The sequence below is a fragment of the Carcharodon carcharias genome, chromosome 2 (genome assembly GCF_017639515.1).
Source record: "Carcharodon carcharias isolate sCarCar2 chromosome 2, sCarCar2.pri, whole genome shotgun sequence".
NCBI lineage: Eukaryota > Metazoa > Chordata > Chondrichthyes > Lamniformes > Lamnidae > Carcharodon > Carcharodon carcharias.
This window is the reverse complement of record NC_054468.1, coordinates 115,381,826-115,399,639: the sequence shown is the minus strand read 5'-3', so window position 1 is coordinate 115,399,639 and position 17,814 is coordinate 115,381,826. Positions and strand designations below refer to the sequence as shown.

The 17,814-nt window shown below is 43.9% G+C and overlaps 1 protein-coding gene across 2 annotated transcripts in view; it reads right to left on the bottom strand.

The window, feature by feature from the left end:
- snap25a (synaptosome associated protein 25a) overlaps positions 1-17,814 on the bottom strand; it is a 124,501-nt gene that overhangs the window by 33,339 nt on the left and 73,348 nt on the right. For both annotated transcript variants that reach the window (XM_041174622.1, XM_041174631.1), the window contains exon 3: positions 16,185-16,226. In XM_041174622.1, the coding sequence (XP_041030556.1) occupies positions 16,185-16,226 (42 nt within the window). The remainder of the gene's footprint in view (positions 1-16,184; positions 16,227-17,814) is intronic.

Here is a 17,814-nt window from a genome sequence, read left to right as displayed (position 1 = left end):
CCTACCACTCATTAAGGAGCCACACAGCATTATGGTAGCTAACACTTGACTCAATGCCCTCTCCTATCAGCATCCATCTGTTTTGGAGTAAGCAAGTTGTTGTTGAGGGTTTTGACCACGACTTGAATGTATATCATCACTTAGTGTCCACCTGCGCCTGCAGGTTTGAAGAGGATTTTTGAAACACATCAGGAAACTTTCTGGGAGACTTTGTCAAGATGTCACCTACACTCTATCATTCTGAAAATTCTCTGAAGATATCAGGTAAAAACAGTAAGCGCTGTTCTACTATATCTTATTGAACACCTTATAGGAGTCACCAGGAGAAAGGGAGTACTTGGTCATGAGCATCTCGCTAGGGCTCCCCCTTGGGTCTGGATGAGGAATGCAAGGAGGAAATGGGACCAGGCAGAAGAGCACCAGCTGTTGCAGGGGAGAGGGACAGGAGGGTGAGGTGGACTCCTTCCTCACTGCAAGTACAGGACATGCGTCCTCCTCTTGACCTCCTCCAGCAGAACCTCCAGTGTCATGTCTGGGAACGTATGCACCCCTTCCCTCAGTTCCTGAGCCATCTTGAAACCTGCTACTATATGTCAGCCAGCTCACTCCACACCTTCAGTGGAAGTGTGGTGAGTGGAGCCAACATCTACTCCTCCATAAAAGTTGTGATTAATCAGCATTTGAGAGCTAAACCTGCAAGTGTCTGTCTTAGTATCTCCAGGCAAGTTCAAATTATGGTAAAAACAAAAAAACTGCGGATGCTGGAAATCCAAAACAAAAACAGAATTACCTGGAAAAACTCAGCAGGTCTGGCAGCATCGGCGGAGAGGGAAAGAGTTGACGTTTCGAGTCCTCATGACCCTTCGACAGAACTAGTCTGTCGAAGGGTCATGAGGACTCGAAACATCAACTCTTTTCCTCTCCGCCGATGCTGCCAGACCTGCTGAGTTTTTCCAGGTAATTCTGTTTTTGTTTCAAATTATGGTAATCAGCAGTTAGGGCCAAAATTGCATGCTAAAACTAAACTTTCAAACAGATATGTTTTATTAGCACAGCACCAGTTTAGTGTCTGTTTTCACTCTTTTGCCAAAATGGGCCCTTTAGTTTATTATTTTCTCTGAATATGATCTTCTATTTTGAAAACAAGTTTGGCTCTGCACTTTTTTTTATTAGTACTTCAGACCATAAGTGCTGGAATCATCCTGCTCTCCTCTGAACCCTCAATAAGCATCATTATTCCTTGGTACATGGCAAAACTGCACACAATGCTACAAATGTACTTTCCCAGTGGAGGTAAGTACCAGTATTTGCTTCATTTTACACATAACAGCATCCCACTAATTCTTCAATAATTGGTCATTACATTTCACCCAAATACTTTCCTTTTCCCTATTTGTTAAATACCACTTATTAATGCTCTATAAATTTCATTGTTTTAATGCACACACCTTTACATTTATGACTGTCAAGATCCATTAACCACAACTTACCTCGATTGCTTAATTGGTCAAGATCATTTTCAATTCAATCAATTTGGCTGAATCTCATCTTCAGACCACTTAGCTCAGTGTCACAGTTAATCTGATAATATCATTGCATAGCAAGTGCCTCCTACATATTATGCAGGAACAGCAGAATAAACTCTTGAAAAACTCTAATAGATTAACCCAGCGATTTCCCATTTATCACCATCTTTTGTGCTTTTGAATTATTCTTGACCTTTTCTTTCTTTCTTTTTCAGCCAATCTGCTTCCCCTCCCCCTCTGCTGAATTGCCACCTCCTGTGGTAAGGTTCAATTGGCATTGATCATTTGTCAACAGCTTTTTCAAAGGGGTCATTGTAAGTCTAGTGAGTTTTGGCAGTCTATTGAACCATGAAGGGCTTCACAGCAGAGTCTGATCCTCTCCCCATCCTCACTCACCCAGTACCCACACCCCAGTAACCTGGAACTTGTCTGATTTGTCCATCTCTAACCCAGGGATCTGCCAGCTGTAGAGCTAAAGGGGAGATGGTGGCATAGTGGTGATGTCAGTGAACTAGTGATCCAGAAACCCAGGCTAATGCCCAGAGGGCCTGGGTGCACAGGTTCAAATCCCACCATAGTGGCTGGCGGAATTCAATATTCAATTAATAAATCTGGAATATAAGCTAGTTTCAGTAATTGTGACCATGAAACTATCATTGAATGTCATAAACCCCCATCTGGCTCACTATAGTATCCTTTAGGGAAGGAAATCTATCATCCTTACCTGTCTGGCCTACATGTGGTTGACTCTTAACTGCCCTTTGAAATCAGTTCAAGGGCAATTAGGGATGAGCAACAATTGCTGGCCTTGCCAGTGACATCCACATCTGGTGAAAGATAAAAGAATCCCTACCACTGACTTGGTTGATTTCGCTAACTTAACGTAGACCAGGAATTGAACATGGCAACTTCCAGGCCTACATGACTCAGTTACTTACCATCGTGAGGTACTGAGCCAATGGGAAGTCCACTTTCTATTGCCGATTGAGTTTTCAATCGCAATTGTGTAAAATGCATCTGAGCTTTTCCTTCCTACCTTTGACAGCACCCCTTAAACCCAAGACCCCCACCATCTATATTCTAGAATGACAAGGGCAGAAGGTGCATGGCAACACTAGCGCCTCCAAGTTCCCCTTTGAGCCACACATTATCCTGACTTGGACATATGTTGGCCGTTCTTTTGTAGTCGCTGGGTCAACTTGCTGGAACTCCCTACCCAACAGCATTGTGCAAGCACCTTCACCACATGGACTGCAGTGGCTCAAGAAGAGGCCGACAACATTTTCCAGAGTAACTTGGGGGTGTGCAATAAACGTCAGACTTGCCAGCAACACCTGCATCTTCAGAATTATTGGAATAAAATTGCCTCACTCTATATTCGAACATTTAGGGCAGCACCCAGTACCTTCCAATGTCTTGTATTGCTCTATTTATGGTGTCTTAAAAATATTACGTGGTGCCTTATAAAAAAAATTTCCTTCCTCATTTCATCAAGGATTCTAGTTCATGTATCCAGTCGGCATACGTGAACACATTTTCCAGTCCGTTGATTGAAGTGGACAGCCACTTAATTTACTGATTTTTGGATGAATCTATTTGGCTGAGGAAAGGGTAAATCATTGTAAGCAGTTAAAAAAAACACAGACACACTGACATACGTTGCAATGTATTTGAAACATGCCCACTGAGAGCACTCATACCCTTTAAAAGATCATAAGGCAGGTCTAGATTGAGAAGCCATCTGATCTCATCATAACCACTCACGTTAACTTCTCATTCCAGCTGTTTTACTGTTTTCTAGGCACTGCCCTGGGATCATCCTCTTTCCCTTTGCAAACTCAATGCAACTATTGATCATTGTCTGTTTTCAAAGCATCTGACATCCACCCTAAATATTACCTTCAGCTGTCTGAACCCATAGCCTCTTGTGCTGCTGCCTGGCACATCTCCAACTATTGGTTCGGGTTTCCTTCCTGTGTCCCATTCAATGTTTTATATAATAAGGGCACCCTCTGTGACATCTCTTCAAAAGGTGACAATGCAGACAGTGCCTATTACATGGCATAAAAAATACTTAACAGGCTACAGGAAATACACCTGAAACAATAGTTTAACAATTCGTCTCTCATAGCTCTTTGATTTGAACCCAGCTGGTTCAGAAATATAACCCAGTATTCTATTTGTTATCTTTATTGCCACCTCAAGCTGTTTAAACATGGTGAGCAATGTGTCAACTAACACCACCAGGTCCCTTTCAATATCTCCCTTGGCAAGTTCTAGCCCACCCAGGGAGTACGGGTGCCTCCTGTGATCCACTCTAGCCTTTCATTTGTCCATCACAAATTTACTTGGCACTCGTGGGGCCCAGGGTGCAAACCCTGTCCAGCTCTTTTTTTTTAAATTACTTTAACCTCCCGCAGACAAACCCGCCCCCCTTCACTACCCCCTCAACTGTCCAACCCGCCCGATGTGTGACTTTGGCCACCTTGCACAGAGACTGCGATCCCGCCCCCTTTCGGATCATCGTCACAGCCAATTAAAATGCTAGTTTAGTGCATAAATCGTCAGAAATGTTGATTTTTCCAAGTGACAGCTGGCCTGTTAGCATACGAACAGATGAGGCTCCTGAGAATCTGTGGAGGTGGTTCACACCCTTCAAGCAATTGTGTGGCTCTTAATCAATTCCCTTGAAGGAACATTCTGGTGAACGAATAGTCATTGCCTATCTGTCAAGTGTTGAAAAGGTAGCAAATTCCCTGAACAATCAAAAGGAATTCCAGGTGCCAAATACCTTCAAAGCAAATCAGTGAAGAATTTTGTTTCCAACAGCAGGTTTTGACTTACTTTCAATTTGCCTGCTACTCTTGCCTCATGCAGTAATTCAATGCATTTATACAATGACCACATTATCGTTTATTTTTATGATTGTCCTTACTGGAAAGTCTATTACTGAAATTACCTGAGTGATCCTAATGTCAAAAGGAATTGCATTGTTAGTTAAGGATCGGAGATTGCAGGCTCCTTCCTACGCTCCGGTGTGCTCCAGGCAGGAAACTAGAGCAGGATCTGGATATGCTGGGCTCTGGTCTGCACTGCCAGTGAGGGCCTTGTAAAGGGGAAGAACTTGCCTAAATTGGGAGTTCCTGTTTTCTCAGAGGTTCCCAGCGTAACGCTGTAGGTTAGCACACTGAGTAAAAAGAGGCCCACTGGCCTCCTGAATGGTGGAGTTGGACCCATGCGAACTTTTCTTTAATATACGCATCAGAAGAGGGCAGGTTAAGCTGAACTATCCAGCCTGATGGACAAGGTCGGCGCCCGAGATGTGCCCCTCGTGGCGCGGGTTCATGCGTGGCAGCAGGTCAGCACCAGTGAGTGTGCTCTCAGTGTCCGTTCTCATCATTGTTTTTGAATTCCTCCATGGCCTCGTCCCACCCTATCTCTGTAAACTCCTCCAGCCCCGCACACTCCTAGATAATCTGCACTCTCTAATTCTGGTCTCCTGTGCATTCCCAACCATAATCACTCCCCGACTGGCGGCCACCCATTCAGCTGATCAAGTTTTGGAATTCCCTCCCTGCACCTCTCCGCCTCTCTACATTGCCTTCCTCCTTTAAGACACCCCTCAAAACCTACTTCTTTGACCAAGCTTTTGGTCATCTGACCCCATACCTCCTTAAGTGGCTCGGTGTCATATTTTGTTTTATAACGCTCCTGTGAAGCGCTTTGAAGTATTCCATTACACTAAAGGTGTTATATAAATATAAGTTGTTGTAGGTGCTGGCATTGTAGTTTGTGAAATTTCAGGGCTATGGAGACCAACAGAAAACCGGAAATGTTAAAAAGGATATAAGCCCGTTCACACAATTAGCATCATCAACTATACAATTGATGAACACTGCTTAAGTTATGAGTGAAAAATACACTGGGTTTTTTTTTTTTGCTTCCTCCTGTTTTCCTCCATTTAAATTACTTGAAGAATGGTTTCTTTACAGGCATGCACTCGTTCGAGTTAATTTTCTAATACTTTCTGCATTCAAGCAGTAAAGTCTCCCCCATTACATGACTTTTTTGATTTTAGCTTTAATATATTCCAGAGTGCTAAGATGTTCCTGATGTGCTTCTCGGATGCAACAAGAAAATACTTCAGAAACTTCTCCTCTACGGTCTAAAGTCTTCCCGCAATCTATTTTAACAACTGGATTTTTCTTTGACAATGGTAAATTAAACCAGAGACATGGAGATTACAGACCGGGCAGGATTACATAAAAAAGAGGATGGCTACAAATCCTTGTGGCTGCTGCTAGTCTGACTGACAGTCACTCGATGTGTTAACATCCGACGAGGTTTGGAATCACAAAATCAAGCACCCCTCTCTCTAAATTAGACATGTTAATATCTGTGTGTGAGGGTGTGATCACATTAGCAGCAGGGCCCCTAATTCCTCATATACACTATCATTTTTATATCAACTTTCTGCCAGAGTAGGCACAAAGGCGATCAAGGATGAGAATCTGAAAACACTAGCTGCAGTTAAGTTCTATCCAAGCAGAAATCAGCTAGCATTACGTGGCTGGAACCTAATTGTCGTGTCTAGTCTAGAGCTCTGTGCAGACCTGGGCTCAGGTTGCCAACCCTTCAAGATTGCTCTGCAGTCTCCAGGAATTAAGGATTAATCACCAGAATATTGCTGGGAGCAATCCTGGAGAAAAATCATTGGGACGTTCAAATGAACTGCATGTGTTTTATGAACACCGTTGAATATTTTGTTCACTAAATATAAAAATATCAGACATGGGAGAAAAGGTTGAGTGGCCGTCAAGAATCATAGAATTCAAGTAAGGATGCGTCCGGTTGCTTTTCTATTTGCTTGGAATGTGTAGCAAAGTCCAGCCCTTTGTTTATTCCCTTTAAAGCTACAGTTTTGTTTCATTGGGCCAAATTTTATCAGTGGCAACCACTCCTCCCTCGCCCAGGTGGCAGGACAGCATCCCCACACAGTTCCGCAGCTGGAGCACCTTCCCACTGGTGGGCACAACGTGGGTAAGCTGCCTGCCCCAACAAGACGCACGGGCACCCAATTTGCGCAATTAAAGGCCATTTTTTGGGGCTGCTGACACCTCTCGGAGCTCCCGGCCTCTCACACCTGCCTCAGCAGCGACCACCTCTGCCCACGGCGCTGCCCAATCTTCAGAGATGCCAGCCCTCTGATTGGGCGGATAGGATCAGGGGACCACCCGCCTGTCATTAATTGGACAGTGGGCTCACAGGTGGCCATTTAGGGGGTCCTTCTGCTGGCAAGTGCAAGCTCAGGTCCCACTTTTTGCCTGTATGTCAGGGTCGTGAAGCCCGTGGTGAAATTCAGGCCTTTGTGTATGGTCAAATGTACAAGCTCCTCACACCTCCTTGCCCCCGCCCCAATACCATCTGCAGGATTAGAACTACATCGAGGATTTGAACTGAAACAAAATCTTCATCATCCCAGCCAGAGGACTGCGTTCATTCCTAGTAATGGTTTTTTTCATTTAATCCTCGCAGAATTTAATCTGGCTGCTCAAATCCCTTCACAAGGTATTTAGTGTCATTCCCGTGGTTACATCTAATCGAGAGGTAGGAGGTTGATCAAGATTGGGAGAGATTTGTCTCCATTTTCATTGGTGGCAGCTTATAATCAAGCAGCAGGGACAGAAAACTGCCTGTTTTTATTAAACACGTGAGGATTTTACAGCAAAATGTTTGGCTACCATTAGACACAAGCAGATGCTATTTTCAGAAACTAGAGACATGAACTTTTCTCTTGAGAAAAGCAAACCTGTTTCTTTATCGTGGGGCTGAGGAATGCATGTTGAATTCTGTCATATTATTAACCAGAAAAAAAAAGCACCCAGCAACTGCAAAAATCAGCAAAATTGCCCCCATAGTTGCAGAAAATCAGTAGCCAGATATCTATTGCTCCCATTAATTTCCACAAATGGAAAACGATGGAAATGCTCGGCAGGTCAGGCAACATCAGCAGAGAGGGAAACAGCGCCAGTGTTTCAGGTTGACGACCTTTCGTCAGAACCTCCCGCTGACCTGAAACAAGGAAAGGATGACCTCCTTGTAAGCCTGCTCCTGGCCAAGCTGGCCATTAACAGGTCCAGGCAGCAGGTGGCTGAGGGGGTCATCCGGCTTGACTGTCTGCCTCTCTTCTGCGACATTCACGGCCGGATGTCCTTGGAGAAGGGAGCCCATGGTGTCCACTGGTACGCTTGACTTGAGGTGGGGGAGGTGCGGGGTGGGGTGGTGGTGCTGGAGTCTTCCTCACTCCACAAAATGACATTTTGATTTAGCTGGATAAGTTTCCTTTGGAGTTTTGTTTCTGTTACATTGCTCTTTTAAGAGGGTATTCCTCTAACTTGATTTGTTGGTTTGTTAATTTGCTCATTTGTTTTAAGTTCATGCTCAAAAGAGCGTAAAGAGAGACTGGCCTGACCGATTGCCCCTTTTCTGCGGCTACATTCGTACCCAGGTGTCCCTGGAAAGGGAGTACACAGTGTCCACAGGCACACTTGAGGCCTTCTCCAGTCAGTGGGCACCACAGCAGCTGAAGGTGCTTCCTTGGCCCCAAAATGACATTTTAATTTAATTCAGTAAGGTTCCTTTAAGTTTCTTATTTAGTTACAGCATCCCTTAGGGGCTATCAATTGGTTTAACTGGCTGTTTTTTTGAATTGGTTATTTGGTAAACTTATTTAATTTGTTTTATTGCTACTCAAAAGGATATAAAGAGAGACAGGCCCAAACATCTGCCCCTTTTCTGCAGCTACATTAGTGCCCGACTGCTCCTGGAGAGGGAGTACGTGGTGTCCGCTGCTATGTTTGAGGCCTTATGCAATCGGTGAGCACCAGGGGGCTGGAGTGCTTCATAAGCCCCCAAAACTATATCTTGATTTAATTAGATAAGTTTCCTTTGAAGTTTTGCTTCTGTTACAGTGCTCCTTTAAGGGGCTGTTAATTTGATTAATTTGTTAATTAGGCTATTTTATTTTATCATTTTACCCTAAAGAGTAAAGGGAAACAGGCAGCACGGTGATACAGCAGTTAGCACTGCTGCCTCACAGCTCCAGGGACCCGGGTTCAGTTCTGACTGGACGTCTGACTGACTAGAGTTTGCATGCTCTCCCCGTGTCCGTGTGGGTTTCTGCTGGGTGCTCCGGTTTCCTCTCACTATCCAAAGATGTGCTGGTTAGATGGACTGGCTACAGTAAATTGTTCCTCAGTGTGTGCCCTATGATGCACTGACATGTATGTACACTGCCTAGTGCCTGTTACTGTTGGGGATAGGCTCTGACTCCCTGTGACCCTGAATTGGAGAAAGCAGCTTTGGAAAAGCAAGTGAATAAAGACAGACTGTCATAGAAGTCTACAGCACAGAAAAAGGCCCTTGGCCCATCAAGTCTATGCTGGTCAAACAAGTAGCTAACTATTCTAATCCCATTTTCCAGCACTAGGCCCATGGCCTTGTATGCCATAGCATCACAAATGCACATCCAAATACTTCTTAAATGTTATGAGGGTTTCTGCCTCTACCAACCTTTCAGGCAGTGAGTTACAGATTCCCACCACCCTCTGGTGGGAATGTCCTCACATTCTCTCTAAACCTCCTGCCCCTTACCTTAAATCTATGCCCCCTGGTTATTGATCCCTCCACCAAGGGGAAAAGTTCCTTCCTGTCCACCCTATCTATGCTCCTCATAATTTTATACACCCCAATCATGTCCCCCCTCAATCTCCTCTGCTCCAGGGAAAATAACCCAGGCTATCCAATCTCTCCTTTTAACTAAAACTCTCCAGCCCAGGCAACATCCTGGTAAATCTCCTCTGCACTCTCTCTAGTGCAATCACATCCTTCCTATAATGCGGATTCCAGAACTGCACGCAATACTCTAGCTGTGGCCTAACCAGCGTTTTATACAGTTCCAGCATAACCTCCCTACTCTTATATTCTATGCCTTGGCTAATAAAGGCAAGTATCCCATATGCCTTCTTAACAGCCTTATCTACCTGTCCTGGTACCTTAAGGGACCGGTGGACATGCACACCAAGGTCCCTCTGATCCTCAGTGCTTCCCAGGGTCCTATTTTTCATCGTGTATTGCCATGCCTTGTTTGTTCTGCTCAAGTGCATCACCTCACACTTACCTGGATTAAATTCCATTTGCCATTTATCAGCCCATCTGACCAACCCATCCTGTGATCTAAGGCTATCTTCCTCACAATTTACTACCCCACCAATTTTCGTGTCATCCGCGAACTTAGTGATCAACCCCCCTACATTCAAGTCTAAATCGTTTATATATACCACAAACAGCAAGGGACCCAACACCGATCCTGTGGAACCCCACTGGCCACAGGCATCCAGACACAAAAATGCCCCTCAACCATCACCCCCTGCTCCTTGCCACTCAGTTAATTCTGGATCCAATTTGCCAAAAAGAGTCCCATGGACTCTTACCTTCGTTATCAGTCTCCTATGCGGGACCTTATCAAAAGCCTTGCTGAAGTCCAAGTAGACTACATCAAATGCATTGCCCTCATCTACACACCTGGTCACCTCTTCAAAAAATTCAATCAATTTGGTCAGACATGACTTCCCCTTAACAATACCATGCTGACTGTCCTTGATTAATCCCTGCCTCTCCAAGTGTAGATTAATTCTGTCCCTCAGAATTGCTTCCAATAATTTCCCCACCACTGAGGTTAGACTGACTGGCATGTAATTCCTTGGTTTATCCCTTCCTCCCTTCTTCCTGGGATACTGGGTTAGTAGATAGGACACAGACATATATAATATTGCATTCGATAAACAAACTAGCTCGAAAAGGGATTTATAACCAGTTTCAGTTTTGGGATTCATTTATCACCAATCCTTCCTCTGTGTCGGCCTCATCGCAGCCTAAACATTCAGCCTGTTAACTCTGCTTTTCTCTCTCCGCAGATGCTGCCAGACTTGCTGAGTATTTCCAGCATTTTCTGGTTTTGATTTCAGATTTCCAGCGTCTGCAGTATTTTGCTTAGGGCATAGGAACATAGGACTTAGGAGCAGGAGTAGGCCATTCAGCCCTTTGAGCCTACTCCCCCATGTAATAAGATCACTATTTTCCACAGCTGTTGTTGTGCCCTTCCCCATGCTATATCAGCTGAGAGAAACACCAGTCATGACAAGAAAGCACGTTTAATGCAGTGAAACTCTACAACAGCACTGTGGGTGTACCTACGCTACATGGACTGCAGTTGTTCAAGGAAACAGCTCAACACCACCTTCTCAAGGGCAATTAGGGACAGGCAGCAAATGTTGACCTTGCCAGCGATGCCCACAACCCACGAAAGAATTAAAAAAAATTTCTAAGGCACTTTATAAGGGAGAACATAATGCTGAACTGTAAGGTAAAAGTTAGTTGACAAAACCAAAAGTAGATTTGAAAAGGTAGATTTTGAAAGCTGGGAGAAAGGAAACAATTTCTCATTTCCTATATTTACAAAAAGCGTAATCTACAAGGTAAACAATGGGGCCAGAAACCTACCAAAATTCTCACACTTGTGGCGACTGGTGGAATTACCAGGCCGAGTTTTCATAGTTAATTTTAAGTATCAAAATAAATTAATGTAGTTTGAACATTAACGAGCCCTGGAATAATGGCTGGATTGTTTTGCAGAGACTGTTATAAGTTTGGCTCGCCTGCGTAAAATAAGTGTGCATGTATGTAGGCTTTTAGAAAGTTTTGTTACTAAAGGGACGTTTGTCAGATTTTTCACAGCAGCATTTTTTGATTGTGGCCATTGACCTCTAAGTTTCGTGAGCTCGCTAGGTGCCTGCTTGGTTTTCGTTACCTTTTATTTTTCTAGATTTTTGACATCAAAATGTTTAGTTGTTACCCTTAAGAATTGACATTTCACAATAGCCCTTTTTTTCTGTTTTATGTCAGGGCAGAGGAAGATGATGATACAGGAAGAACATGAGTTAGATTCATTTGCCCAAATCCTTTCACATCCATTTCTCCATGTCTGCAGATCCTAGCAGGCCAACCTGGAAACAATGCTTTTGAAGACTCTACTTCACCAGGGAGGCAATGATCGATCCTATGCAGGACCTGCCTCTCTCGCAGGAGTGGCAAAGCCAGTTCAACTCGGTACAGCCCTGACTCAATGCAAGCTGCCATGGGGTAGAGTACCAACTAGAGTGAATCTGCAGTGCACCGAGGGATCAAGCAGATCACTGTGATGTGCTGTTCATATGGCAAATATCCTTCACTTGCCCCATGGAAAAATCTGGAACAGAACAAGCTGGCCCTGCTTTGCAAGTTCCCCCAAAGCCTAGGAAGCTATTAATGGACATAAGAAATGGAAGAGATGGTGGTGTAGTGGTCATGTCATTGGACTAGTAATCATGTCACTGGGCTAGTAATGTTAATACTCTGGGGACATGGGTTCAAATCCCACCATGGCAGCTGGTGGAATTTAAATTAAATTAATAAATCTGGAATATGAAGTTAGTTTTGGTAATGGTGACCATGATAACTATCATCGATTGCTGTAAAAGCCCATCTGGTTCCTTTAGGGAAGGAAATCTTCCATCCTTACTCAGTCTGGCCTACACGTGACTCCAAATCCACAGCAATGTGGCTGACTCTTAACTGCCCTCTGAAATGGGCTGGCAAGCCATTCAGTTAAAGGGCAATTGGGGATGGGCATCAAATTCTGATCCTGCCAGCAACACCCCACGAAGGAACAAGGAGAAAAAAAAAGCAGGAGTAGACTATTCGGCCCCTTGATCCTGCTCTGCCAGTCAATAAGATCATGGCTGATGCAACTGTGGTCTCAACTCCACTTTCCTGCCTGTCTACCCATAACCCTTGACATTCAAAAAAATCTGTCTAACTCAGCCTTAAATATATTCAATGACCCAGCTTCCACTGCTCATGGGGGAGAGAATTCCAACTACCCTTTGAGGGAAGAAATTCCCCCTAATCTCCATCTGAAATGGAAGACCCTTTATCTGAAACTGTGCCCCTGGTTCCATACTTCCCCATGAGGGGAAACATTCTCTCAGCACCTACCCTGTTAAGACCCCTCAGAATCTTATATGCTTCAATAAAATCCCCTCTTATTCTTCTAACCTCCAATGGGTATGGGTCCAATGTGCCCAACCTTTCCTCATAAGACAAGCCTTCCATCCAAGGAATCATACAGGAATGCTATTGGGATGGCCACCTGGACCTACACACGGCACCCATGTGCAGTGATTAGTAGCATAGGATCATGGAGGTGAACATTTGCCTCTTGGACAGCATTACCCGCAGTTTCATTTTATGACAGCTTTATGAAGGAGCCGGTGATCTTTATTCTCAGCACTTTTCTATCTTCCAATTGCAGAGATGATGTCACTTGCTATTGGCAATAGGTTCCCAGGCGCTGGAGTTAGCAGATGTCTGTAGAAAGCATGGCAGATATTCTGGCTTGGTCCTTTTAGAATTTTATCATAATGTCAGGCCACAGTTGGCAGATCTATTTTAGGAGTTTCCTCAGAGCTAGTAATGAACTTAACTGAAATGATTCAGTATCATTGCTGAATTGTGCCTGTTGGCCTTCCATCAGAATAAAATCTAGAGACAGCAGTGATCATTAAATCCCGTAAGGTCAGCTCACATCACACATCACTGCTAATGATAAGCATGTAAGACTCCCCTAACAACTGGTTAGCTCTATTATAAAAATATGTACTCATTGCATAAAGCAAGGGAATTAATTGTCCAAAACTATATATATGCTGAGATTGTTCAGATAGGAGCAGCTGGCGTCCTGTTATACTGATTATTTTAATTACTTGAAACTGTCTGAAACTCTAAAAATGTGCAATCTTATCTTAACCACCTAAAACAAACTGGTGTGTTAGATTCAAGATCTGCTTTATCAACGATAAACATGAACAACCTTGTTCTTTAAAGAATGGCTTTAAAGATACCTATGCATCACCATAGGCAGTTCATAGTTCCAATAGAGTAGAGTTCATTTTCATTCATGAGTATATGCTTTCACATTAATGACATTATGAGTGATTCTAGCAAGCTCAGATACATGGTAGCCATCAAAGCTCCTGCACGATGTGTGCTCAGTCTTTGAACTGACACCATTTTTAAGTCAATTCTACTTAGCTGTCTCCTTCAATAAGGAGAAACAGCAGCTGTATGGACTGTCTAGCCTTTTTGTACTTGACTATCAGTCTCTTTTTGAGGCCATTCAGCAACAGAGCATTTGGTCCCTCACAAAAAGCATGGCAGTAATATTTTTCTGCACACCGCGAGTCCCAATGATGGAAACACGGCAGAATTTTTACTGGTGGTGGCCATCAAGAGGCTGTTGCTGGGACAGCTCTCCCATTAAAAATGACAGCGGCCCCTCCAAGCTGCCTGCCCAATCAGTGCTCAGCTGCTGAGGCTGCAAGAGGAAAGAGATGGTATTTCCATATTGAGGAGCCCTCAAAGGGCTGGCAGTAAAAAACTGTTGATCTGCCAGGGCCAGGCAGGCAGGGTGAACCCTCTAGTGATGGCATCGGGACAATGGGGCAGCTATTACTTCCTGGGGACTCCTCTGTGGGGCATGCGGCCACTGGAAAGGATGCCAGCCCAACCACCCCTGCCCCACCCCCTCCCCGGGGAAGCTGGCGATCTCACCATGCCCCACGGGTGCTGGGGTTAGTGCTCCAGTGCTCGTAAAATGCAAAAATGCAGGTGTTCTGGTAAAGTGGACATCAATAATTACCTTAATTGGTCGCCCACCTCCAGTGCTGAGCAGCCAAGCCACTGCAATTCCTGCCGATCCCCTGGCAGGAGGAGCTCATCTGGTTGCCCTCCCAACTCCTTCCATTGCCATTTTACCACCTCCCAGTCCATCTCCAAAAGGCTGATAAGATCCTGACTCTTACGTCTAAGCTTTATTCAGGCCGCTTCCTTGGCTGTAATGCATCTGTCATGTTTGCTCAACTGTCCTCTTTACCACACATGATGCAGAGTTCAAGGAAGCAGAAGAAAACAGAGGGAGAATGGTATCCCCAATATTTGAACAGTAGTGCTGACTTTCAACCTAACAGAAGTGCTCCTCATTGCTTGACCGTTCTCTACCAAGGAGGAAAATCCATCCCATTTGTTCACTCCCAATTCCTGTAAGGAAGACATCCATGCCAGGTGAGGCGCTGTCCAGGGTTCTGAACAGTTCCACATCTCTCAGATGAAAGTAACTCCACGAAAGCAGGAGGAATTGTAGGTGAGAAGAAGAGGGGAAACAAATCAAAGAATTCTGATTTTTTTCTTTATTTGCGCTAATTTTAAATCTGATATCAATAGTTTTTTTTTGCGAGAAAAGAGTAAAGAAGGATATGGAGCAAAGGCACATGGATGGGGTTAAGATACAGATCAGCCATGACCTCACTTGTTAGTGGTATGTTAATTATATTGTTAAGATACACAGGTCAAGGCATTGTTTAATAAAGCACTTAGAACACTTATAAAGCGAGACTAAGGTGGTCTTGTGGTGCAGAGATAGTGTCCCTAACTCTGGTCTAGGAGCTCTGGGTCCGAGCATCATGTCAGGACTTGACGGCCACAGAAGATGTGTTTGTAATCTAACCAAACGGGTTGATTATCGGCCTGTAAATCCTTCTAATAAGCATGATAGCCTAGTAGTAAGAATGGGAGAGATTCCTGGTCTGCAGAAGGTAACGACAAACCATTACAGTACTTTGCCAAGCGTAATCATGGACCTGTCCAACGGAAGGCCACAGTGACGAATGTCTCTTAGGGCATGGTACCTTGAGGAGGAGGATAACGTCCACCCTTTATTAATCTGAGCACAATGAACCTGAAGGTGTATGTCATGTTGTTTTCTGTAACTAAACCAGCCATCAAAAAAAGGATTTGCACCCAGTTTCCCACTTTGCCACCTGACTTGGAATCCATTTATCACCACTGAGTAGCAGAACAAACAATAGGGGCTTCTCTTACTATGTTCCTCATATCTGCCATAAATGAGTAGTATTAATTAAAGTCAGGTGGAAGAAAAGGTAGAATTTACAGGATTAGTCTCAGTCCTTTATCACTGAGTTTGTTTAGAGCCTAACAAGAGATTTTTTGCTGCCCAGATTCTCTTGACGAAAGATATAACTAGACTAGAACTAGGGGACACGGTTTAAAAATAAGGGGTCTCCCATTTAAGACAGAAATGGGGAGAATTTTTTTTCTCTCAGAGTTGTGAATCTTTGGAACTCTCTTCCTCAGAGAGCAGTGGAGGCAGGGTCATGAATATTTTTAAGACAGACGTGGATAGATTCTTGACTAACAAGGGACTCAAAGGTTATCAGGGTAGGTGGGAATGTGGAGTTGAAGCCACAATCAGATCAGCCATGATCCTATCAAATGGCGGAGAGAGCTGGAGAGGCTTAATGGCCTACTCATCCTCCTGATTCGTACGTTTGTATAAAAATGGTTTGTAAGAACTTTAAAAAAGGAAATCAAAGAGAAGGGAAATTCTTTTAAAATCAATTTATATAACAAAAAAACCCATTTAAATGCTTTGCATAAAATGAAAGGATATAGTGCAACAAGTACGTCTAAACGTAAAGTCCTTACCTCTTCAACCAGCTGAAGCATACGGCGAGTGCTTTCCAATGACTGTAAACAGGAAGAAAGATAGAAAATAAGTGAAAATAAAATAGAATCAAAAACTAAACAGCTTAACCATTTTTCTTAAATAACATAAAGAATCATGGACTAGGATGACTAGAATAGAAGAAGGCCATCTGGACCACTGTGCCTGTGCTAACCTGTTGAAAGAGCTTTCCAGTTAGTTCCACTCCTCCTTCTCTTTCCCCATAGCCTTGTAAATTTCTCCCTCCAAGTATCTATCCCAATCCCATCTGAAATTATTGCTGAATTCCATTACATTTCCAAGCCTTTGATGGTACGGTAGCAGACTAGCTGTGTTCCTGGACGAGTAATCTGGATTCATGAGAGAGTTTCCCCCCGTTGGGGGGTTATGCGGGGGCGGGCATGGACCCGATCGGCGCCCCCGATCCGGTCCGCGCCGCCATTTTACGTGAGCGGGCCAATTAAGGCGGAAGCGCCTGTGTGCTTCCTGTGCGGGTTGGGGAGGGATTGGGGGGGTTCCCTGAGTAGGGAGTGCACTCTTTCGCGCATGTGTGAAAATTTTCATAAAGAAAAAATATTTGAGACATGTCCCCTCATGTGACAGTGTCACGTGACCTGGGAGATGTCAATGAACTTTAATGAAAACATTTATTTAATTTATAAACCCTTCATGAAACCTCATCCTGCCCATGGATGAGGTTCCATGAAAAATACGAAGGCCGCCTGAGCTTTTCGCCTGCCCGTCAACCTTAAGATTGGACAGGCAGCTTTCTCAATAGGCTTAATTAGTTAATTAATGGCCTTAATAGGCCTTTGACAATTCGGCTGGTGCACAGCTGAGCTGGCGGTGCACCAGCCGAACTGAAAATCTAAATGACACTCGGTGACATCAGGATGCATGCCCGGCATCACCCCGCATCATTTTACACCTCGACTAACGGGCCTCGCCCCTGTGCAGCAAGCCGAAAATTCTCCCCGTCTGTTCAAACCTCAACACAGCAGGAATTTAAATTGAGTTAATTAACTAAATCTGGAATTTAAAAAAAACTGGTGTCAGTAATGGTTACCAAGAAACCATTAGAGTTCCGTTTATAAAAAAGCCTCCCTGATTCACTCATGTTTTTTAGGGAAGGAAATCAGCCAGCCTTATCCAGTCCAGCCCTTATTTGACACTAGACAAACAGCAATGTGGTTGGCTCTTGACTGACCTCTGAAATGGACTAGCAAGCCACTTAGTTGTATCAAAAGCATTGTGAAACAGCCTGACAGAGAGTGTTAGCTTTGATTGATTGACATTTTTATGAGGTTGTGGTAAGCTATTGTTTCTTTGGTGTGGTTTTTTTCAAGTCTGTATATTTATTTGGACAAAAATAGGAGGTGTGAAATGAGGTAAATCTTCTTTTAGTGAAACTATGAATGGCAATGCTTGATTGACACTTTTAAAAGGTTGTAAGAGCAGAAGTTTTTTCAAAGGAGATTTTTGAATGGTGTTTTCCTTCTTGAGCATTTCAAAGAATTACCACTTATTATATGCCTCATTGGTTCTGTACATTATACCCATTGGGTCTGTGGGCATGGAGGATGCAAGGGGGCATGCAAGGGGCAAATAGTA